The 26761-nt window shown below is 39.2% G+C and overlaps 1 protein-coding gene across 1 annotated transcript in view; it reads left to right on the top strand.

The window, feature by feature from the left end:
• Positions 1-26761, top strand: part of LOC122814249 (triadin-like) — a 674993-nt gene that overhangs the window by 195820 nt on the left and 452412 nt on the right. The window contains exon 7 of the mRNA XM_044086849.1: positions 9204-9458. Coding sequence (XP_043942784.1) covers positions 9204-9458 — 255 coding nt within the window. The remainder of the gene's footprint in view (positions 1-9203; positions 9459-26761) is intronic.

Raw genomic sequence — 26761 nt, 5'->3', positions numbered from 1 at the left:
AAGGGAAAACCCTCCTGCTCCTGCTAGGATATGATCTACCAGCCTCTGGAAAGTTGCTGGGGCATTCTTCATCCCGAAGGGTATCTTTGTGAACTCATACAAGCCAGAAGGAGTCACAAAGGCTGACTTCTCTCTAGCACTGGGAGTCAAGGGCACCTCCCAGTAACCCTTGGTAAGAGCAATGGTTGTAAGATACTTAGCTCCACCCAGCTGCTCTAGGGCCTCATCTGTCCTATGCATGTGGTAAGCATCTGACTCTATGTGGCTATTTAATTTCCTGTAGTCCACACAGATCCTGGTGCTGCCATCCTTCTTTGGCACCAGCACCACTGGGGAGGCCCAGGGACTGTTAGACTTTTGAATCACCCCTAGTTCTAACATCTCCTGTACCTCCTCCCTCAGAGCCTGTTTGACTCTCTCAAGCACTCTATACAGGGCCTGACTAATAGGCCTTTGGGGTCCTGTATCTACCAGGTGCTGCTCCAGGAGGGTGCACCCTGGTTTCCCAGTGAACATGTCCCCAAATTCCTGTAAAACTGCTTGGATTTCTTGAACTTGGGTAGGAGATAGCTGCTGGGACATTGCTACCCCTTCCACCGAGGTGTCAGCCTGAGCCTCACTGAGGAGCTCAGTCACCAGATCGCCCTCAGACTCCTCTTGCAATCCACTGCAAATGCTCAGCACAAGGGCCTCCCTATCATGGTAAGGTTTCATCATGTTAACATGGTACAATTTGTGCCACTGCCTTCTGCCTAGTAGTTACACCATATAATTAACATCACTTACCTTTCTTACCACCTTTTAGGGTCCCTCCCAAGCTGCTTGCAGCTTGTTGTGTCTGACAGGAATGAGAACCATTACCTGCTGCCCCACAGCATACTCTCTAGCTCGAACATTCCTGTCATACCACACCTTTTTCTGTTGTTGGGCTTCTGCCAGGTTCTCCTGGGCCAAGCCCATGAGTTCCCTGAGCCTTGTCCTGAGGGTTAGGACATATGCCACAATAGACTCCTTGTGAGACTTGCACTCACCTTCCCACTCATCTCAAATTAAATCTAGAGGTCCCCTCACTCTATGCCCATACAGCAACTCAAAGGGTGAAAAACCTGTGGATTCCTGGGGAACTTCTCTGTAAGCAAACAGATGGGGAAAATATTTGTCCCACTCCCTCTTAAACTGATCTGCAAATGCCCATAGCATGGACTTTATTGTAGAGTTTAACCTCTCAACAAGACCATTAGTCTGGGGATGGTAGGGGGTGGACTTCATGTGTATCTCCCCACAGGACTTCCACAGACAAGCTAGCAGGTCTGACATAAAATTGGCACCTCTGTCAGTCAGTATTTCATTTGTGAAACCTACCTTGCTGAAAATCTCTAACAAAGCATTTGTCACCTTCTCTGCCTCAAAGGAGGACAAAGCCACTGCTGAAGGGTATCGTGTAGCATAATCCACTACCACTAGGATATATATTTTCCCCGTGGAACTTGGGGTACCCAGAGGACCAACAGTATCTATATCTACCCTCTGAAATTGCTCCTCAATCACAGGCAAAGGCATCAAAGGAGCTCTCACCCTGTCTCCTGACTTGCCTATCTTTTGGCACTGCTCACAGGTCCTGCAGTACCTTGTTACATCTCTGGAAATTCCAGGACAATAGAAGTTCTGCATATTACACCTCTTTGTACATTTTATGCCCATATGACCTGCAAAGGGAATATCATGGGCTATGGATAGAAGTGCCAGATGGTAGGCTCTAGGCACTACCAAATGCTGTGCTCTCTCACCTTCTAGCCCTCCCTCAAGGGTCCACTATCTGTATAGTAACCCTTTGTCCCAGTATACAGATTCCCCTTTTCCTTGAGAATCAGGTGCCACCCTAGCTATCTGCCTCAGTAGGGTCTGAAAGCTGAGCCTGTCTCAACTCTCTCCTTGTACCCCTTCCCAGCTCCCCTTCTACAGGAAGTCTGGCATCCTCTGACAGTGGTGCCTCACTGTCAGCCTGGGTACTACTACTCACCTCTACCTTTGCAGTCACTCTGTCCAAGGGACCATCAATACCCAAAACCAGATGTGGCTCACATTCAGTCTCATGGCTACAGGGTAGCTCCCTCCCTGAAGTAACCACCTCACCAGTCCTGGCTGTAAGTATGCAGTCTGTCTGGGTCTCCCCCAGGCTATGAGACCCACATGCTTGTTTCCTAGCCTGACTACGTGTAACTGCATAAGCACATAGTACTGCCTCATCCAAATCCTTCCCTATCAGAACATCTGCAGGATGGTAATTTAGTATCCCTGTTGTCTCAAGACAACCTACTATTGGCATTTTGTCTTTCCCACTTGCTGGCTCCTTCACCTTTTGTTCCCCACCTTTCCTCTGTGAACACCTGTATGCCACATGGCCCCACTGGTTGCATTCAAAACATTTAACCCTAGCTCCTGGACATGTACCTGGACTAGTGGCTTCCCCTGCTACTGGCAGATTCTGTTGGGGCAGTCTGTGCTGCCCACCATGGGTTCCTTTAGACCCATGTGCAGTACTGGGGGTTCCCTTCCTGTGCAGGGCTGCCCTGCTTGCCAGGTATAGGTCTCCCTTCTTCCCCAACTCATCTGAAGTAACACATTGCCTATCAGCTAACCAGATCCTCATGTCCTCAGGCAAAGTGCTAAGGGCTTGTTCCCTCACCAAAATGTCTGCCAGCCCTTCAAAACTGGTGACCTGACATCGACTCACCCACCTACGGAAATAAGTGCTCAGTTCAGCAACATATTCACACACACTATCATATGCCTTGCGTCTATGCTCTCGAAACTTTTTCCTATACGTTTCTCTAATAGACAATTTTTTACAGCAGTATAATCAAAACATGCAACATCAGACATTTTAGACAATACAGTTACAGCTTTACCATGGAGTAAGGGGGTCAGGAACCATACCTAGAGCATTTGGTCAACACTATACTGTTTGCATACCCTGTCAAACATATTAATGAAACTGTCAAAATTATCCCCCTCTTTAAACTGCACAAGAAGTTTACTGACCTGTTGTGCTTCTGGGGTCCAGTTACTCCCTTCCCCATTACCTCCATGACTCTGGCAAATAATTAGCATTTCTCTCTCTTATGATTCCTCTGCCTCTCCTTTTCCTCAGCTTCTATCTCCAAATGCCTGGCCTCCAACTCAAGTCTCATTAGCTCCAGATGGATTTTTAAGTCCCCTGCAGAAAGGTTGAGCTATCCATTCTCCGAGGGTATTATATCTCCACTGCCAGTCTGATTGTCCTCCTGGTTGCTGTTTTCTGATGCAGCTTTAACCAAGGCTGCAATCAAGTCTGCTTAGTCAGGTTTCCATGCACCAGTCCCCTAGCCTGGCACGTCTCAGCCAGCTGCCTCCTTGTCAGCTTTCCATATTCCTCTGCTGACATGCTGCATGCTCACCCTGACTAGCTAAGCTAACAAAAGAAATAAAACAATTGTGATCTGAGCTATGAGTATTCACTGAGTTAATGATTTAGAGTACAAAACACCTTCAAACTTATTGTACACAAGCTACAGGAATTCACTCTACCCACACCACTACAAGCCAATTAGTATTTGCCAACCAATTAATATGTGATGTGGATATCCCACCTCTGGCAAACAATTGCTATGTGATGCCCATGCCCTGGCCCAGAAAACAAGGAGCCTCAATCATCACCACTAACACCAGCCAGGGGCGTCTCATGTAGGAGGAAAGGATAACCAATACACACAGCAAAGTGCAATTTCCCTTAAGAGCACACAGAGATCACAGTCAGTCCAGGGCGGTCACTCCCTTGCTCTTCAGGTCCCCAGTAAGACTCCCCACAGGCACAGCTATAGGGTCCAGATCTCAGCCTAGCTGGGCAAGCTAAAACCTCCAGCACCCTCTCTGTCCAACCAGTGCTTCATGTCCTTGCCCAAGTAGCTGACACATGCACACTTTGAGATAAGAGTTCATACAACCACACAGACACTCCTGGGGAAGGCTGGCACAGGTTCTCCAGCTGTGCCCCTATCACCCAGACTATACGGTAGTACCTCCTGCCACCACCCAGCTAATACTTATCAGCTACTCAAAGGCCCTTAACAGGGTGTTCAATTAATACTGTGCAATATTATTATCCAATTGGAAGTATAACTAAACAGTCAAGGCTTATTGGAGTGTCTTGGTACAGTAATCACTATAAATATCCAATGTACTGTAGAGCTTAAATTATCTCTACACAAAACAGCCACAGTTGAAAGGTTTTAAAATATTTAATAATAAATAAAAACACAAGACCGTACTTCTTGCTACACAGTGCTAGTCAAGAGTTCAGAGATCACAGAGAAATACTTAAAATAATTCAGTAGTACAGTTCTGACATCACAGAAAAACACTTAGTCTAATCTTTATAGTTCCTAGCTATTTCTAAAAGAAAACACAAGTCTAAGATAACTTACATAAGAAAATAGGCAGAGTTCTGATGAATTGGATGGTCAAGACAAAAATGCTTAATAATCTCTGGTTCTCTCTGTTTAAATTTAAATTGCAGTTCTGATTCATATTACATCATTCTTCACACTTTCCTGGGGTTCCCAGGCTACACATTACATCATTCATCACACTTCCCTGGGTTCCCAGGCTAACATACACTACATTTACATTCTTAACATATCCTTTTGTTATCTTGCAGCTGGTCAGGAAGAAGAGCAATAAAATATATTTGCATTTGTAAATCTAGCAATTTAACTCTTGGTTAAAACAATAGCAAGAAGTCCTTCATCTAGACCCTTCAACACAACTTTCTACATCAAAGGGTCACAACATGCTTTACTTTGGACAGTAGAATGCACTGCTGTCACATTGTTTTCAGTTCCACAGGTAACACTATTTCTTTACATTTTAAACAACAAGCTTGTAGTTTACATTTATGTTTACAAATGAAAGAATTATCTGCAAAATGCTACCTGTCTAGGCTGGCAGCCTTCATCTAGCTTTACCCACCCTTCACAATTACAATAAATATTATTTTTATTATAGTAGCTATAGAGCTTTCCCAATCCCAAAAATGATTATGAAATGTTGCAGGTAATCTTTGGATTATGCACATATTCCAAATATACTTTTAAAGATACTACAGATTAACCTAAATGGCATTAAAGCCAATATTGCTACTTTTCAAATTTAGAAATGTTACTTGCTAAATGTGAATCTATAGGTTACTTGTGGGAATTGAACCCATATAATCTGAATGTATTATTACACTTGCCAAACACCGTTATGAAGAGCTAAAGAAGAAGGCATGCATGCTTGCTGTTACAGTTAAGATATGCATGCTGAAGATGATTGTGATCTGTTGAATCACAATATATTTGCTACAATCAGGGTAATTTGTGCTGCAGACATACAGCTTGCCTCTCTGAGTTGCTCCAGTCTCTCAGCATGTGCCTGCCTGTTCACTGTGATTTCCTTTGCAGCTGTAAAATAAAGAATGTGAGAAAAAGAGACATGGGAGGTTGGCCTAATGGTTAAGGTGTTTGCCTTACAAACACAAGGTATAATTGGCTAGGCTGAAAATGGCTCGCAAGGGCAGTTAGCTTAGTACTAACATATGAACCTATTTATACCACTGAATATCATTTCAAGTTGCGAGATCTGTGTACTTACACAACTTGTGAGTGTTAGCAGTTGAAAACTCATACAGCCACTGGTCAACTTGTGACTGCTTGCACCTCTTAAGGTCACTGTAGTGATACCTGCATTGCTCCCCCAGTGTGTGGTATGCCATTCGCACTACAGCCAGCGTTGGCTAGGCTGTTCCAAGCCTCAGACTTATACTGAGACCTGGTACAGTCTCCCTGTAGCAGCCTGTGGCTGTAGTGTTTCAAGAGAAGTGTAGCAAAATATTTTTGACTCCTCCATACCCCACCTCTGTGCCTCAAATTTGGCTCCATTCTTCCCATCTTTTGCCATGTATGCAAATGTCCTCCAACAACTGCTGAAATGGTTTCTTGCCAATATCTGATATCATGTTTTGCAAACAATGTGCAAACATGCACAACCATGCCTATCACATTTATGGAATGGTAAGCAAAGAGAAACATTGCCAAACAAAGAGGAAGGGAGTTTATGAAACAGCAATGGTGATGTGACATTTGGCATTGATTTATGGCATGTGTGCTGCTATACCTGGTCACACTTTCTCCAGTGGTCAACACTGAAATGATAAATAACTTGGCTTTCAAGCCATGACTTTGGAGGGATCAATGTGATGACTTGGCAGATAGTTTGTGGGGACTTCCACACTGTTAAAAGTAATTTGTACAATGTGTGATTCAAACCTATGTAAGAGAATTCATACATTTCCATGTAGGTGATTATTCCTTATTACCACAGAAGAGGAGTTTGATGACCATGGTCATTGCAGATATAGAGCTTAAAGAGTGATTGGTAGCATACTTCAATTAAGCCTGTATGTTTGTCCTGCAGCAATGCACTTGCAAATGATACATCAGGACTTGGCCCATTATTAAACAGACTCTAGTATTACAGTAACTGTATTATTACATTTGGTATGGGTTTATAGTGATACTGGACATTGATCATCCATGATCATCTACCATTGATATTGTCAGCAATATCTATTACTATGGACATACCTTCATCTTTGTATAAAAACATATAACCCCATCATTGCAATGCTGGTGGTTACCAAATGTGTGTGTGTGTGTGTGTGTGTGTGTGTGTGTGTGTGTGTGTGTGTGTGTGTGTGTGTGTGTGTCATCTATACAACATCCTGAGAAACCAATACATGTCTGCCTCATTTCTGCAATATGCATTCATAATAGTTTATTTCACCTACATTGCCAGGATGTGTTTATATATACTTTTTAAACTGTCCTCACACAGTCACATCACAAGTCCCATCTTTGCAAACAAGTCTCATGACAGTCTATGTTACTATGATGATGTCATCTTCTATAATGTGCACTATGACAGTGCTAAAGTCAGACTTCTGTTGTGGTGTGAGCATTAATTACTGTGCTCTCTAGCTTTTAAAGTTAGATAGGAATGGATTCTAATCTCATAACAGTCAAGTTGTGTGTGTGTTTAGTCAGAAGAGCATGATTCTATGTCCTACTGCCATCATTCAAGTAGCATTGAAAAGATACTCTTACACTGCTACATAATTCCACAGCAATATCATAAATATCTGTAACCTTCTGTGCTAAGCACACACTGATGATGTCATCCTCTATAAAGTGCACTGTGACACTTGTAAAAATCAGACATTTGTAGTGGCGCTAGCATTAAGTATTGTTGACCTTTAGGTTGTTTAATTATATAGAGGTTTTAATTTCACAGCAGTCAAATTGTGCATGTCTATGTTGGAGAGGGTGTATGCATAGTCAGAAGAACATGGCTCCAAGTCCTGCTGCCCTCACTCAAGTAGCATTCAAAAGATACTTTTACACTGGTACATGGCTCCACAGCAGTTTCATACAGTTCTCCCAACATCCTCTCACCATACACTGCTGATGTCATCCTCTATAAAGTGCTCTCTGACAATAACAAAGACAGAGTTTTGGAATGGTGCTACTGATAAGTACTATGCTCTGTAACTTGTGTAACTAGAAAGGTAGGGGTTCTGGTCCCACAGCATTCAGCTAGAGTGTGTGCATTCATTCAGCTATTAGTCTGCATACAATTTTACACCAGGATGTGAGCTCACAGCCATGTCATGCACTCCTCCCAAACATCTTCCTCTCAGCATACACTGATGATATCATCCACTATAAAGTGCATTATGGCAGTGTTAAATTCAGATCTCTACATTGGCCATGTTGACTGGATCAACACAAGCATTAAGTGCTGTCTTCTAGAGCTTCTGTAACTAGATAGGTAGTGGTTCTAATCTGACAGCAGTGAAAGTGAGTGTGCGTGTTCATTCAACTATAAATCTGGAGACAAGTTTATACCAGAATGTGAGTCCACAGCTATGTAACACACTCCTCCCAATATTTTCTCGGCATACACTGATGGTGTCATCTTCTATAAAGTACACTCTGACACTGCTGAAGTCACACAGCTGTGGTTGTGCTGGTCTTATATTGTATGGAATCCGGTTTGTATACCTGCACAGTTGTGGTGTTTGAATTTGACTTCAGTCAACTGTTTCATATTTTTGGTGGTATATTACACTCATTGTATGATGTTTTGAATCTCTTTTCATTTGACTCTAACTCAGAAGAAGGCTTTACATAGCCCCATGAATCCAGCATTCTGTGTTTTCCTCTGTCCACATAACATCATTTCTGTGTAACAATGAGGATGTCATCATCTCAAAGATGCATAGGTTTTAAAAGATTTTTATTTTCAGTTTTGGAACAAGGAATATTGAGTTTGAGAGGGGGTAGTTTTAAAAAATTATTTGAAACAGAGAGAGACTAAATGGCAGATTAATTTAAAAGCTAATAGAATGCCAGGATTAAATGATGTAATTAATATTAAATGCTTTTTAAAAGACCGTAGAGTATATGCTAAGAATTGATTATGCTGTTTTTTTAAAGCTTAATTAGTTAATTGTTTTATTGTATTAATTGAATGGAGTTTTACTCAATTATATGGAGAGTATTTAAACAGTGTGTCATGTGCATTTTTTTATATTTTTGATGAAGTCTTGTTGACGAAAGCAGTGATTAAAGAAGATTTACGCTAATTTGCTGTGGTTATTTCAGCCGTGGTAGTAGTTTATTATTTTTATAATGTACTGCATCATGTTTAAAGAGTTGAGGAAACAGGTAACAATGAAGACATTATATACAAAAGGGTGAGATTTTCTTAAGGGGCCCTATAATTCAGTGTCAGACACAAATGATGGCCTTCGTGTCTATGATTGTTACTTTTTTCCTAGGTTCAAATTATTTTCTACTAAATTTTTTTTCTCACATTATTTGGCATAAAATAATATTTATATTTCTTAATTGTGTCAAAATCATAACACAGATGAATAATTGCTGTCTTTTCATGTGCCATTATATTCATAGTTAAGTTTTTATTCAATTGTTGTAATGTCAGTTTGGTGCCCATCACTACTATTAAACAGAATTCTGCACTATGTTAGCATTCATCAGACATTCAGAGAGCAGTATTATCTATCTATGACAGCATGGCTTTAGTATGCTTATCTTTTCTCACAGCACACCAGATAAGGAAAGAAGAAAAGCCCCAAAAATCTGCATATCAACAGACAAAGAAAGAAGAAAAATCCCAAAGACCTGTAACTCACCCAATAAAGAAAGAAGAAAAGCCCCCAAAAACTCCAGATCAACATATAAAGAAAGACCAGAAAACCCCAAAAGCTGTAGCTCATCCGATAAAGAAAGAATTGCCCAGTAAAATTCCAGATCAACAGATAAAGAAAGCAGAAAAGCCCCAAAAAGCTGCAGTACCAGGTAATAAAGGAAACATACTGATGGGATATTTTTTTAATGATGCAAGAATATGCAGATGAGCATTGTGTTCAGTGAACTATGTCAACTGACATTTTATTAAGTACAGCTGCAACAGTAATGGGGAATGCAGAGTAAATATGACAGCACTAGAAGTAGATGAATAAGTGACAGCAGAGTGATCATTAAAAAGCCTGCATTGTGCATTTCAGAAGAATACATCTGAATGAGAAAAATCCAGCTGAAAGTAGAGCCTTAAATAATACATTATAGACCTACTCTGGACACTATAGGTAGAAAATGCAACCCAGCAGTAAGACTCAGCACATTTATTCCTGCCTAAAATAACACTGACCATATTGTTGAACTAAGTTCCTGTGAATACAAAAAAGATCCGTGCATAGCATGCTGCTAGTTATCACTGTGCTTCATTTTGCAAGCACACTGGATGGACAGTAATCTGCACATTTAATGAAGATTACTTTTTTATTGATTCTTATTTTTAAGCATTGTACTTTTTTCCTTGCCCTGCCAACTTGAATGATCCACTGACTATTTTACATTATCCAGCTGACCTAGTCATTCCTCCTAGAGTTTTAGGACTTGTCCTGCAGAGGTGAGCTCACCATGCACCACCATCCCAGACCAAACTTTGCCCTAAGCGTGGGTCCCACATTCTATGGTTTTCCAGCTGAGCTTACCAGTTTCTCTACCAAGGCAGAGGCTGGATCTATCCTTTTCTTATGGTAAGAGCTGTGAAGCCATTTCACTACCTGGTTTGAATTAACAGTCCTGTCCCTTCTGAGAGGTGAGGGTTGAGTGGTAGGGAGCAGTTCAGTACATAGTTGAAAGCAAACCTCTCTTTCATGTCACTAGACCTCCTAGTCCCCTTGGCAGCTCTTTAAAGGTCTTCATTAATTACATATCCATGGCCAAATCTGTGTGTCTCCATAGACATGCTGTGCTGTGGGCTTGCTAATTACGCAGCACTGCATGCAACGTGAGATGAGCAGGCTTACGCTCTGTCAGCACAACACACAGTGCTCCTGTAGTTGTCACCCAGGTAGTGAGGTAGAGCTATGCCCCTCTCATCTGGATGGCCAGACTGACCATCTTCTCATTCTTATCCTCCAGAGTCTGCACCTTCCAGTGCCCATATTGTTAAGATAGCATGCATTGACAGGGTAACAGTTAGGGCTTCATCCTTCTCTGTCATGGAGGTAAATACATTACACTTTCTGTATTACATAGGTCACATAGATAGACCTGTTGTCCATGGAATAATGAGGTAAAACATGCAGAGAGATTAGAAATAGCTTATAAAAGTACTAATCACAAAATATACAATTTTGAATTCTGTAGAACATGGTAAGAAGGAAGAAAGAAGAAAGTAAAAAAAGTAAAAGAAAAAATAATAAAAAGAGACTATGACAATTCTAAGTAAATCATGCTGTTATTTGTCTAAATTATTAACTGGATGAACAGCCTGATGATGTAATAAAACTTGCTTCCCTGCAGAAACACCTTTTTTAGGAATATTTTGTGCTTATCCTATTTTCTCAACTGGTTATTTGTTATTCATTCAGATGGCAATTGTGTCTAACAAATAATGTGAGGTTTAAGTCTTTAACATAATGAGACAAACTGCCAGTAATGACCACAATGTAAGGTCTGACATTTCAATCTGTATTAAATAGCAAGGTCTGTAGGAATATCATGGCATGGATGTGTGGATGGCAATTAGGTTTGGTGCGGGGCCAAGTTAATGGAACTGTATGTGTGTGCGTGTGTGCATGTGTGCGTGTGTGCGTGTGTGGGTGTGTGTGTGTGTGCGTGTGTGTGTGGTGTGCATCTGTGTGTGTGTGTGTGTGTGTGTGCGTGCGCGCGTGTGTGCGTGCGTGCGTGTGTGTGTGTGTGTGTGTGTGTGTGTGTGTGTGTATTAACTGTTATATGTGACCTAATTAAATCTGATGGTTCTGTCATTATTTCAGTTGAAAAGGGGCTAATGCAGATATTGTCATTATTCTCACCCCCGTTTTTCCCATTTTCTTAATGGAGTCAGTTGCTTCAGCCATCACCATCTGTCTCAATTCAATATCTTTCCTATCTTCTTTGACAGGCATGCCTGAGTGTCACAGTTTTTCTCTCACACAATCCATCCATCTATTTTACTGGATAACTTTGTTTCCCCTTGCCTTTTTTCCTGCCTGCCCCAAATCTCGTTCACCAGATTGTCTTGTGCCTTCCCGCACATCTGCTTGAAGTAGTGTAATGTATCCCCTTTGACCATTACTGTAATTGGGGCTACTTGGGCTTCTGCTCTGATGTGCTCATTTCTTTATCTTTCCCACAGTCTCCATCCTACCAGCTATTTTGTTTACTTCATCTCCATCTCCTCAAGCTTCTTAAACTGCTCTGGCTTTACTACCCCGGTTTCTATATCATACAGTAGTACTGCCTGCATCACTGCCTTGCACCCATTACTTTTTAACTTTTTTGAAATTCTTCTGTCATATATACTACCCATGGCACATTATGCCAGTTGGCTGCATTACCCCTGATTCTAGCTTTGATCTTTTCAATCAAACTTCCCTTCTCCTCATCCACCTCTCCCAGATACTGCTAACTTGCTCCACTGATTTTCCTTTTATCTCATTTCTCAGCTTCTTCTAATTTTCCCTATTTGCTGCCATAACAGTTGTCTCAGTTTGGGCCTTCAGTTTTGCATTCCATTACCCTAACATTTGCTAAAGTCCGTGATCAGAATCTGCTTATAATGCCACATTGTCTGCATGTAGCAAATCTGTGGATCTGAACTCTGAGTTCTGTTTGCTAATGTAATCCATCATCCATATGAACAGCAGTGGGTTCAGAGGTGAACCCTGATGCATGCCAGCTCCCACTAGAACCCCTCTGTGAGTCTGAACACTGTTTGTCCTGGTATCATTGGGTTCTTGTATTAGAGCGCATTAATTCTTCCAGTGTCTCTGGGACTTTAAACTTTCAGATGACTTCCCAAATCAGCTTTCAAGGGACCTTAATATGTGTTTTGTCCAAGTCTAGGACTATCTATTTTGACTCCTTCTCACCTCTAGCTTCTTCTCAGCTATCTGTTTCACTGCAAACATTGGGTCGGTTGGGCTGCATCCTGATCAGAATCTGAGCTGCTCAGCTTCCATATCACTTTCTGCTACTCTCCATATTGGTTTATAAATCACCCCCTCTAGAATTTTCATGCAGTGCAATAGGAGTTTGATGCCTCTATACTGCCAAAATTTGTGAACATTCCCTTTGTTCTTTCTTCTACACTGGCACTAGAATGCTTACCCTCCAGCCACCTGGGATATGCCTTTCCCTCCATACTGCTATGAGTACCATCTGGATCCATTGCTCCCTTAACTCACCCAACATCTTGATCATATCTGCCATGACCTCACTTGAGCCCATTGCTTTCAATGATCTTATTTTTCTTAATGTTATTCCTAATTCTACTAGGGTGGGGTCCTCTTCTTGTTTCATTGTAGGCTGTGTCTGGGGCGATACAGCTTTTGTGAGGTTTTCTTTATTCACAAGCTGTTGGAAGCACTCCTTCCATCTGCCTTTGATGTCCTGTGGATTGCTGAACAGGTTGTAGCTGATATCCTTTGTTAAGGGTGTCTGATGACTATTTTCTTTATCATTTTGTCTTTGCCTTGCAAACTGATAGAGTTTTTTTTGTTGCCATCTACTGAGTCACTTTCTATAAGCTGGTAGATTGTCTTTGATGCCTTGTCTGCTCTCTTAGCCTCATTATTATCCGGACAGTACTCCTTCTTAGTTAGGGTCATCTTTTCTATCTCCCACTCTTTCCTGCACTGCTTCTTTCTTTTGTTGATTTCATGGATTTCTGCCTTCCACTACAATCAATCCTTTTGTATCTTATTTCCATACCTGGGTCACCTGCATGCCTGTTCTGTTATCCTCAAACATGCTGTTTTGAGGTGCTACCACTCTTCTTCAATTCCAATTGTTTCCTCTTCCATCTGAAGTGCTAGAGCCTTGAGTAATTCCTTGAACTGTTCTGCTTTCTCTCCAGTCAACTTCCAGGTCTTCAAAACCACCAAAAGCAGAACAGAAAAATGTCCAAACGACAAAGGCTAGTAATATATCCTTTAATCAAAGCACAAAACCTCTCTAGCGCCTCGACATAAAGCCTTCCAGGAGATCAACAACTTCCAGGTCTTCAGTCTGGTCTCTGTTGATCTTATAGCCTTCTCTGAACACAGCTTGCAGCTGACTGTAGCAACCAAAGGTTTATATTGTGAGCCAGGTCTTTTACTGGGGATGATTTAGCAATCACTTATTCTACCCAAACTCCCTTTCCTTATTAGGAGGAGGTCTTCCCAAGTTGCATTTTATCCATTATTGTATGTGATCTTGTGACTGTCTCTTCTGCTGAACCATGTGTTGGTCACCATCTAGCCATTTGCTTGACAGATGTCTAGAATAACCTCTCCTTTGTTATCCTTTTTCTACATTCATGTGGACACCGTCCTCATATCCTTTTGTGTCTGTCCCTATATGTGCTTTCAAGGTCCCTCATTATCAACATAAACTCATGTTGTCCTGATTTATCTTGTAGGTTTTAGAACTGCTGCCTGAAGGCACTTTTTTCCTATCATAAACCTGCTGTGGAGCATAGGGTGAGATTATGAATACTGCCCTGTCCTTACACTGGTGTCTGATTGTCATGGGTCTGTCACTAGTTTTGATGACAGTCCACACTGTCTTCTAAAGTTTTTCTCTCACCACAGTTCCAACACCATCTAGTCTGTACTCCTCCTCCTAAGTAGTAGACTTTGGATCCCAAACCAAGTGGCTCTATGGCACTGTTCTTCCATCTTGTTTCCTGGATAGAAAGGATGTCCAACCTCCTCTTTACCATCATGTCATTTACATCCAAACATCCTGTCAGTGAACCTATATTATGTGTAGCAAGTAATAGTTTGGCAGGTTGATGATTGGTTTTATGTCCAACAGAGCTATTTCAGTTAGCCCAGGTTGAACAGCTGGTAACTTGTTGACCCAAGGTTGTTGGGCTACACTGGCTAATAGGGTTGCAAAAACCCATCCACCATTAGAAAGGGTCCCCAAGGTCAGATCCTCAACCTTAACTTACTTATCACCCACAAATACCAATGTGACCATATCACCTATATCCAGTTGTATTTATTTATTTACTTATTGCCATTTAATTACCAGGAAAGTCCACCTGGATAGAAGCTCATTTTCAGCAGAGGCCCAGGGAGAAAAGCTCCAAATTATTACATAACATTTTAAGAATAATAGTTTTACAATTTTCAAAAATAAAACAAAACATATGCAGTTTAAATAATTCTAACAAATTAGACATAATATAAATAATTGGAAACAAATCAATACAAGGTATGTGGTCATTTTATATTCAGAGAAATTTTAGACAGTTTGTAGAGAAATTAAAGGGAAGTTAGTATAATACAAATAGGAATTACAATATGAAGTGAAGGAAAAACAGACATGGTATATGTAGAGAGAGAGTCAGAGAAGAGAATTAAATAGCAGTAAGGAAGTAAGTGAAGAACGGAGAGTAAGGAGGTGTATGTTCACATTTAGGGATATAGGTTATCCTGGTTTTGAGCATGAACAGAGACAGATTTTAGCTAGGAAGTCTTTCAGTGTGGTTTTGAAAGATGGGAGGGTGGGTATAGACCTGATAGATACAGTTAAGGAGTTCCTGGCCTTAGCATGCTTGTGCGAGTTTAGACAATACCCAGCAGATCTGCCAGGTTTATAGACAGACAGGTGTTTTTGGTTACTGGATCACAATGGGAACATAGTTGTGTTGAATGTTTTTTAGTGCTGGACGGGCAGATGGGTGTTGGATAATTTTATGGGTGGAAAGAAGGTATATGCATCTGTTAGCTGATATGGCAGTTCTAACCAATTTAGGCTTTTCAGTGCTATACAATGGTGGGTTATGAAAGGGGTATCTGCTGCAAATTTAGCACATTTCTTATAGCATTATTCAAGTCTCTGTTGTTTTGAAGACTGGAGGTTAGTAAGGATGGGAGCACCATAAAGAAGAGTGGGGAGGAGATAAGTGGTGCACGTGTGCTTTTAATTGTGTCAGTGTGGAAGCTTTTGGCCCTGTAAAACATTCCTAGTTTTTAATTACTTTTTCTTATGCAGTTTTGTATATGCAGGTCAGATGTAAGATTATAATCAGCTATCCTCCCTAATAGTTTGCTATAAGAAGTGACTTCAGTGGTTGTGTTTTCAAGAGAGAGGACTTTAAATTTAGTTTTTTCATGGGAGAGAGATTTAGGGAAAAATACCAGTTTGGTCTTTTTTGGATTGAGCATGAGTCGTGAGTTATGAAGCCATGTTTCAGTGGCTGCTAAAGCTTCCCAAATAATTTTTTGGAGGTGTACTAATTTTTCAGATCTGCAAATGAGTGTGGAATCATCTGCATATTGTATTAGGGTGGCCTGTAGTGTGGAAGTATAGAGAGTGCTAGTGAAAATGTTAAAGAGGAAGGGACTAAGGATAGAGCCTTGTGGTGTACCGGTGGTTACTGGGAGGTAAGGAAAGAACAGAGAGTACTATTTTATTGACTGATACCTATCAGACAAGTAGCATTTGAAGCACAGAAGGTTGGGCTGAGAGTGATCTAGTGAGGACATTTGAAGTTTGCTCTGACAAACTGTGCCAAAGGCTTTAGACAAGTCTAGAAATGAGGAGGAGACTAGTTTGCCATTATCTCTAGCTTTATAGACAGAATCTATATAGGTTAAAAGGACAGTGCTAGTACTATGGGGAGGAAAGAAGCTATGTTGTGTGGTGGAGACAAGTTATTTCGGCAAGAGATAGTCTAGCAATTGTTTTTGAATACATTTGTCAATTATTTTGGCAAGAGGACATAAGATTGCTATAGGTTTGGAGTTATTCATGTCTGCTGAATTTTCTCCTTTGTGCAGAGAGATAATGTGTGACTTTTTTGCAGAGAGAGAGAGAGAGAACATGGGATTCCTGGAATTACCTATTTATAAGGATTAAGACAGGATAAGCAATGCTTTTGGCTGCTAATTTTAGGTACTTGCTTGTAAGGTCATCAGGAAGAGCACAGTTTAAGTTTGTTTAAGAGTAGTTTTATATATATGATGAGGGTACAGGTTTGAAGGTGAAAGTTGATATGGTAATATGTGGCTGTTGCACAGGGTTGGGATTAGATGCAGAGGAATCTTTGGTTAGAGATGCTATACTATCTATAAAATAAGAGGTTAACTATTTTGCAGTTTCCAGTGGGGAGTTATTGGGAGAGGGGTTTGGGTTGAATTTTTGGCCAGGATGTAAGATTTCTTTAATGGATGTCCAAAATTGTTTAGGGTTGTGTTTAGTATTATTTTGAAAGCTATTATAGTATTGTTTTTTTGCCTTCAGTAATTTGCTTTTTAGTAACATTAGTGGTACGGTGGTAGCATTGTTACCTCACAGCAAGAGGTTCTCTCGTTTCTCAGCTGGGCTTGGGAGTGCCTTCTGTGTGGAGTCTGCATGTCCTCCCCGCGGTTGGGTAGTGTTTGAAAGACACGCATGTGTAAATGGGCATGCCTTCTTTGAAGGTTGAGTGTCGAGCTGGCACCTCGGCATTTCGTAAAAAAATCTACTGCCAATCATTAGCAGACTGGAGTTCCACTGTGGTGACCCTTTACCGGGAAAAGCCGAAAGACAAACAAAAAGCATTCTGAAGTTTTCAAGATATTGAGGTGTTTTATATTTTTGCCATGCTTTTTCTCTGTCCTTCATTAGAATTCTACTATTTTTGGAGAGCCACATTGCATTACTTGTTTTCAGTCTCTTCCTTCTAAGAGGTGCTAGACTGTTTAGGATATTTAGAAAAATTGTATTACATTTAATTACAGTTTCATCTAAGAGGAGTATTTTTAGAAAATTCCGGTTAATAGATGATATTTCTATCTCAAAAAATTATTAAAATTTAACAGTTAGGTAACAAAGTATAACAATTAAAGTATATACAGAAAATAGTTATTTAAACTAGTAATGTGAAAAAAACACAACAAAACCTATGTACAAATGTGTCTATTATATATCTAAAACTTTAAATATTCATGAAATAAGGTTTGTTACTAACATATTAGTGACTGTTTATTTTTCAGTTCTTTAAGTGGCATCCAGGTGTTGTAAGAAGTAATAATTCTGGTTGTTCTCATCTGGATTGTAAGAAGTTGTAAATGAAGTAATGAACATTTCTGAATTAAACATGGAAAGGTTATATGTTGTTTTATAAATATACTGTTTAACTAGATGTGTGAGATGTCTAGTCATATAGATTGGGAGATGATCACTGAGAGAGTCTGACATTGCACCTGTGGTGCAGTTTTTGATAGAGTCTGATACTAGGATCCAGTCTAATAGAGAATTTGATCTCTTGCTATAATGTGTGGGGACTATTAATTAGATGTGTGAAACCTTGTAAGTTCATGCTAGATATTGGGGAGTTAGAGTTTATGTCCAACTAACTGACATTCACATTTTTACACTGTCCAGTGTTAGTCCTGCCAGAGTGTGCAGCCTGTGATCCATGTCCTCTGATCTAGAGGATACTGCACACCACAGTTGATGCCCAAGGTGATTGATCTACTGCCATAACTTCATTCTTGGATGAGTTTGAGGTGGAAACACACAGCATGTTTTTTAGGAGGTGGGAAGAACCGCGCAGTGACACGGGGAAAAGTACAAACTCCACACAGGTATTGGCGGGAGATCAAGATCGAACCTTGTACCATGTGCGGGACTGGAACTGTGAGATCATTTTTGTCAATTATTAAGGCTCTGAGTTCTCCTCTAGAAAATCGCTGAACTTCCATTTGTACAAAAAACGGATCTGGACCCCAGCAAGAACAATCTGTCTGCCTTTAGATACTAAAATTTTTAATTTACTATTTTTATTTAACTCTCTTTCAGTTTTACCTTTGACTGTCTGCCATTAGCATTTGTTGTCATTGTAAGTTTTTTGCAAAATGCACAGGACTGAGACATTTAAATGTTCTTAATAAATAAATCCAAAAAAGGGTAAAAATGTCATACAGACAAACAATACTTGCATTTTATACTGAGTATTGTTTGCTGTTTTTATTGAATGGTTTGGACATTATTTGGGATATTCTTTAAACAGCCTAACTTTTATGGACGCCAAGCTTGTTTATGCTTTATGTTTTGAAAGTATATGCAAACAATCCACTTATGCCATATTGATGAAGTCAGAAAACAGCCAAAACATGGCATGTCTACAGCTAGTGGGGTTTGACTTTATTGGTTTGAATGTATCTGTAAAGATGTACAAAGTAAAAATCCATAGCATTCAAAAGCCATGTAGCTGAAACATCTTTATGTCCTTAAGGGATCTTCTCTGGGATCCTTATGGGATCATTACCAGTCACTAAGTTACTAAACTCTATCTCTTGTATTTGAGAAAAAAAAAAACTTGAATGATTTCTTTATAAATTATTTTATATGAGGTTAATTAGTCAAATGAGAATAATAGTTTTGGGATGTGAGAATACCTGATTCATGCAAATGTCACCGTACTGGCATGGCTCTATTCTGTAATACCAACATTCTGATTATTGTATCTCAAAATACTGAAAAACAGAGCAAACATTCAAGAAAATAATGTATATCAAACTTCAGACTTCTTCTTTAAACTTGATTTTTCATAGGTTTATAGGAGATTACTAGGCTAGTAGCCCAAGAGCCCTTACAAGTCTAGCTATATTTAACCTGAGTTTCCCAAGTTTTAATAACTAGATGAAGAAAGTTCACAGAGGTATGAGTCTTTGCTATGGTATCTGATACCAATTGCCTCTGTCCATGAGGGATATGGGCACCAACCCAGGAGTAAATTTATGATTACTCATCTATTGATCTAGGTTGCACTTGAAGAGGGTCATGGAAGGGTTTTGTTTCACATGAATAGGAAGCTTGGTCCTGCGAAAGAGTATTTTCTGAGAGATGCATCTATCTCTCCAACATAACTTATTCACATCAGAGGTTAGGTTAAGATCATTGGAATGAGGGATGCTTGAGCAGTTTGATTTACGAATGTGTAACATTTACATCAGAGCCAAATTGGAGGCTGCCTTATAGGTCAGACACAGATCACCTCTTAGTAATCTGTAGGGGAGAGAATACAGAGATAGGGATTTCAATCTTTCCTCATAGACTTTTTTTTTTAATAGACCTTGTATCTTGCTCTTAGAAATCTCTGGGGATGTTACAGCTGTTACCGATGTCTGGTAAGGTACATGTAAAAGGCTGCATTGTATTCAATTATTGGTCTGATGAGGGTCAAGGAGAATGGAATTATAATGTCCTTTGATCTGGATGCCATGCCCTTAATTATGAGTTGTGCCACATACAGTAGAAGGACTACCTCACCACTGTGGACACATGGTGGTCAAAGTTCAGATTACTATCAACCTGAGTAGCCAGATCATGTACCACTGGGTCTACTCTCGGGAGTGCTGTCTATGTTGCAATTAACTGTGACATTTGCTTTCCAAAAGGGAATAATTATGTTTTTTTTTTTTGCATTTAGTTTCAATCCATGGCTCTGGTACCATTCATTTGTCTGCATAAATCCTTCCTGAAGTGTATCAGTATAATTTGGAGATTCAATGATTGTCCCCAATTTGCAGGCATCCGCGAACTTGCTCATTCAAGGGGAATCTACATTAGCCTTGACATCTGAGAAATAAATTCCAAACAGGAGAGGGCCTAGCACAGAACCTTGTGGTACTACACTGGTGACTGGCCTCTTTCTAGAGGTGGATTCACTGACTTTGTCAGTATGTGTTCTGTTAGTGAGCCATTTGTTTATACATCTGGTGATGTAGGGTTTTTTTTCCCAGCTGGTGAATTTCTATATAATACCTGAGTGGAGAATTGTGTCAAATGCCTTGGCCAGATCAACGTAGGCAGTATGCACAGTCTTTCCCTCATCCATGGCCTAGCTGACCTTCTTGAAGAAGTCAGCCAGATTTAACACACATGATCTAGCCTTAATAAATCAAAACTGGGTTGGATCCAGAGTCTGAAGATTACCTATATCCATGATGATTCTTTTCTTGGCCTTATAGATACGGCTACACAGTCTTATGGGTCTATAATTCCCTAGGTTGGTTGATGGTCCCCCTTTATGCAGAGGGATGACTGCTGCTGTCCTTCATTCTGCCACAGCATAGCCTGTTTGGAAGCTGTTGTTAAATAGAGATCCTAGTGGGTCTGCTAGGTCATATTTGAAGTTATTTAAAAGTCAACCTGGAATGTTGTCAGGGCCCATTGATGCCATCCCAGAGATCTCATGCACTCTTGAGATAATAGGTTAAGGAAAGGTGTCAAGTATACTTTAGGGGATGACCAGTGGGGGCAATGAGGTGAAGTTTTATCCAAATTTCTTAGCTAGTAAGTTGGCTATTTCCTCTGGTTGAGTATGAGTGGTGCTATCCACAACCAGCTCTGTGTATGGCTGGATATTCCTGTTAAGATTTTAGACATAGTTAAAACATTCTTTGTGTATTTTCCTTGGTTAAGGAGGCTATGTTTGCTTTATAATTTGCTTTTGAGGACTTCACTAGACCTCTGATTTGTTTGTTTAGACCAGTGAGGGATTACTTCTTCTGCTGAGCTTGTTCTCACTTATTTTGAACATTACTTTCTTTTGTTGTGTAGTCTGTTTATACCAGGGTTCCATCAAGGTGGTTAGTTTTTCCCGTAAGAGTTTATTTATTTATTTGTTTATTTATTTATTTATTTTTAATTTTACATTTGTTGACCGGGATAGTTCGACTGGATACATGTCCATTTTCAGTGGTGGACCAGGGAGAAAAGCTCCAACATAGAACATACAGTAGAAATCACAAAATGATTACAAGTTACACACAATTTACCAGCTCCAGTTGAGCAAGCAGGTAATATAATCATACATTTTTAAAACAGTGTTGACAAACTGACTAGGCAATGTAACATGATTACAGACTATAGAGCAGGGTCTAGTCGGGTTTTGAACAAGGACATAGCCAGTAAGTTTTAAAGTATAGCTTGAGGCTTTTTTTGAACTGAGTAAGAGAGGGCTCAAGAGTAAGATCAGCAGAAAGAGAGTAACAGGTTTTGCCAACAGAGTTAGCAAATAGAGAGTCCCCAGCAGAGTTGTTGATTTTGGATGTTTGAACCAGTAGTTTATTAGAAGAGCAAAGTGACCTCAGGTTACTATAAGGGTTGATGATATTTTTAAGTGCAGGCATATTATCAGGGTGGTTGAGAACTTTATGGGCAATTATAAGCTGGTTGTACTGAAGTAGGCTAGGCCATTCTAGTTACCCCAGAAGATTTAAGTTGTGACAGTGGTGGGTCATATAGGCCATGCCTGTTTGGCAGTTTGCTAAGAGCAGATTTGTTCAAATTAGTGAGTAGAGTGGATACATAGAGAAGAGTGGAGTATAGATGGGAATGAGCAATAGCAGTCCTAGCAAATAGAGTAAGGAAAGGTTTGTTCTTATAGAGGGAGCCAAGATTTTTTTGTTAAAGGTTTTGAGAGTTTGATTGGCATGGATATCAAATTTGAGGGTGTTGTCTATTGTGATGCCTAAGAGTTTGGTTTGTGCATCTGGGGAGATAGTGGTACCATTATTACATTTTATGGTAAGGAGTAGTGAGGAAGACTTACAAGTGGGGTAGAAAACAAGCAACTTTGTTTTGTTAGGATTTAATATCAACTGATGGTTAGAGTGCCAGTTTTCAACTATATTGAAAGCATTCTTGGATAATGTTTATTTACTTATTTATTTATTTTATTTTACATTTGTTGACTGGGCTAGTCTAAATGGATAAATGTCCATTTTCAGTAGTGGCCCAGGGAGAAAAGCTCCAAAATTAAACTAGTGTAACAGGAATAAAAAGCAGCAAAGTAACATAAAACTAAAACATGTTAAATACACTAATGCTGTAGGCTAACATAGTAAGAACTAGCATCAAAAGAAAAACATTTGTGCAGGTTTTAGCAATACAGCAATGTCATTAGTTCTGTTGGGGAGGTGGCTGAACAAATCAAGGTGGAGTCATCTGTATATTGGATACAGGTAGCATTTGGGATAACAGTGGGAAGGTCATTAATAAAGAGAGAGAGAGAGTTTTATCCAGTCTAGTACTGACAATTCTATGCAGCTGCTTAAGTGGTGATACAAGGAATTGTTGTACACCTCTGCATAGGATTCTGTGTTTTCTGGGTTCGGCGGAGCTTTGAAATTTCTTATGCCATCACTTAATAGGAGATACTTTATCTTGTGAATTTTTTCAGCATTTTTGAGCTTGATGGGTTATCCTGATTTATATTTATTTCAAATGAGACCATTTTGTGGTCCGATATTACCAAAGTGGACATTACACATGGGGAGTGCACTACTACCTTATGTTAGTGCTTACTATGCCCAGGATATTTGAGCCTATAGTAGGTGCACCAAGCATCTATTCCAGAGCATTTACATTGACAAAGTCCAAAAACCTCTGAGCCTGCATGTTAGTGGTTGTGTATGTTCCCCAGTCAATGGTAGGATAGATAAAATCACTCATGAGTAATGTATTGGGTTGCATGGTTAGTTACTCCAGTAAGTTCAGGTACATGGTATGTCTTACCTGGTTAATGGTGGAGGACCTATAGCTAGTGATAATGTGGTAGGTGATTTTACCTGCGGTTAGTTGGACATGGAGCAGCTCAAGAGATTCGTACTGTTTGACCAGTCTAGAGGTGTACTTATCCTTTATGAAGAGGGATACACCTACTCCTTTGGTTCTTTCTCACTCAGTTGATAGTCTGAATGTATCCACCTTTTGTTGGGCTTATGCTTTCCACACATTCCAGACTTGCATATACCAACTCTGAAACCAACATACTGTGCAGAAAAAGGGATTTTTCAAGAAATGACAATCTCAGATTTAGCATATGTAAGTCTGAATTTTATGTCATTTGGTCTGAAAATGTCAGGACTCCACAGTCAAAGTCCTGACATTTTCAACACTTACCTGCTGGTACTGATAGCTAAAATTCATTGTATCCTTAACACCTTTTCATTTCTTTTAAACGTGTTTCTTAAAAACTGTTAGAATAAAGCATATTAAGCTGATTATATTTTTGTAAAGTATAATTTTATTGCCTTTAGATAAAGAAAATTATTTTATTTATTTATTTTTGTCTTGTTGACCTGGTAAGCCATAAAGCAAATTTGTCAGGAATAACAAGGAACATCCCTTATTTTTTCTGAGTGGTAGTGCAACTGAAGGCTGTGACTACTGCTTAGAGAATTCCAAGATGGTGGAAGAAAGGAGAAAGTAAAGTGCAGAATAATGAAATATCACAAACCGACTGTGTAATAGAGGATATTATTGTTATAGAACTGGATGAAAGAGGTTTGGAAAGCCATGTGCGCCTGAAGATGGTAAACTGAGATGAGTGAAATGCTGATGAAGAAACAAGCTGCAGTAATATGGTGGCTGGCATCCTGGAAGAAGTAACAGTAGATATACTGCTGGAATAATCAGGAAAGGGAGATAGTTTACAAGAAGATTCTAACAGCAATTTGAGGGTGTTTGCCCAGCTGAGTAGCAGGTCTTAAAAGCATGACCCTGTAACAGGGTTCTGTGAGCAGTAAAACATCTTTTACATATACATAAATAGTAAACAAAGGAAAGAAATACACTGTGGTGGGAGGTGAAAGAATACAAAGACTGATGCAAGACAACAAAATAAGAACAGATGACCAATGGCAAGAATCAAAACAAAGAACAGTGATAGCATTAACCTTTGGGTTTAAAGTACAGGACATAAGAGCAATAATGCACTTAGGAACAGAAGAAGACCATTTCTACTTCTGAAACTTTATTTACTTGAAAAAATTATGAATGAAGTGGAGAAAGAGTCCATTTGCACCACCTGTGACTGCAAAGGAAGAAAATAAATGTGCAATTCACACCTGACATACAGAAACTTGACTTAAAAAGACTCTTTTTCTGTTTGTTTGTAATCACATGCACAAGATTAAAAAAGTGTGTGATGAAAGAAATGCTTAGATAGTGGAGGCGGGGGGTTGTGAGTGACACTGGAAGTGCATGATACAAAATGCAGCATATTTCAAATGTTATAACTGTGATTAGGAAATAGGGAAAATTAGGTGGTCTAGTCAACCTAAAGCATATATGTTTTTGTTTTAGGGATGATAAGCACTTGGTACAAGACCATAAGGAAGATGTGATCAATGTGGCGGGGGGGGGGGGGGCATGCCACAAAAATGTAGGCCTAAGTGTATACAATTAAATTAATTTATAAATTTTGGGTTTGACTGTCCTTTAAAAGAAAAGGAAAGGTTATAAAATGAAGAGAATATTTCAGGAGAAAGACAGTCTATGGATAATATAACCAAAGCTATTTGTGGAGAATATGTTGTGGGAGTGATAATTATAGAAGACGTTCATTCTAGTACAGAGAAGGATGATAGGAATGATACAGGAAATGTTTTACAAAAAGAAAGTTACAGTACAAAATAAAACATATATGCAACACTAGGCAGTGAAGAAGAGGGAGATTGTGAGACAGAAAAAGAATAAAAAGAAACCAATGTAAAATTAATTGGGTAAATGCAAAGAAAGTCTAAAAATAAAAACTGGAAATAGGAAAGATGTAAACAAGAAAAGGGATGCCTTAGCAATATTGAGATTAAATTTAAACAGCATTCAAAATGATATTAGAGATATGGAAGTGATTGGAAGGTGTAAAAATAAGTATGGATGCTATCCATTTTTTAGATGTTAGATGTTCAAGGCAAGAAAAAAGGAAAAGAAAAAATAACAGTTGGAGTTGAGGATAAAGATATTTTATGGACAATGTGAGAAGTAATATGTGCTAGAGAATCCAATTTTTTTTTTTAAATTGATAACTTAATGTATCAGTAGTAATATCTGTTAAGTGATATAAGAAAATGGAAAGATGTGTAAGGATAATTGTACTCTATGCATATACTTAAACTTAAAGAAAAATTGTTGTGTTTAATATGTGAGTTATTATGGTAGGAGATGTTAACTGCAATTTGAGAAAGAAAAGGGAAAAACAACACAAAATAATAGTGGACAGTGATATAACTTTTAGCCAACATGTTTCTATTGTTGTAAGAAAGTCCTTCTATATTGCACAGCTTACAAGCAAAGGGATTGTGTCTAGATCTAGGGATATCATTGCTCCCATTGCCTCAGCCATCATTCACCCAATCATTAAATATAATGCCTCCTTTGGCAATAATCTGTCCAGACACAAGCAACAACTGGAATGCCCACAGATATATCTTACTAAAAGGATACAAGGCCTAAACAACATGTCCTACATGGACTGACTCAAAGCCCTGTCACTATATTCAGTATCCTACAGACTGCTAAGAGGTGACCTGTGTCTGGCATGTGAGGCACCCTCTGAACCATTGCTGATGGATTTACTGCACATCAGCAAGTCAAACTGCAGCAGAAATACTCAGTCTATGGATCTAAACCTCTTCTGTAACATCAACAGAGTGATAACTTAGATCTATGGATGGGAAACAGAAAATGTATCCCATTACTGCCCCATGCAATACTACTAATGGACAGAAGCAGCTACTAAATACTTTAATCCCCTCAAATTATCTATGATATGATCCAGTTTATTCTCATAAGAGTAATAAATAATTATCAACCATTTGATGAATAATGCCAGTCTATAACCAAAGGAAATAGACTAGGCTTAAAATGCCTATGAACCTATGAAAGAAATAACAAGTGAGGTAGAAATGGCTGATTTTTTGAGATCATAGATGAACCTGGGCTAGAATTTAAAATGATGGGAAAATTATAAAAGAAGGGAAAAGAATAAGAAGATTGACTGGAGTGATTGTTTGAATGTATGAAATGAAAAGGGAGCATATGTTTTTTATGAGAACTGCAGATAGCTATCAGAGTACATTATGAAAACAGGACAGATTGGTGGAGTGCTTTTAAAGAAAAATACAAGAACATATTTTTGATTGCAGAAAAATAAGTGAAGCTAAGGAATAGGAGACTGTATAATGAAATAATAAAAAGATATGAAAAAGAAATAGAAACAGAGTGTTAAAAGAATAAGAGAAATAGAGCGATATGAAAAAATTGAAAAATAGGTTGTTAAGACAAATAATTTGTAATGGAAAAAGTGGAAAAAT

The sequence above is a fragment of the Protopterus annectens genome, chromosome 1.part1 (genome assembly GCF_019279795.1).
Source record: "Protopterus annectens isolate FY-2018-M chromosome 1.part1, PAN1.0, whole genome shotgun sequence".
Taxonomy (NCBI): Eukaryota; Metazoa; Chordata; order Ceratodontiformes; family Protopteridae; genus Protopterus; species Protopterus annectens.
This window is presented reverse-complemented; position numbering and strand designations above follow the sequence as displayed.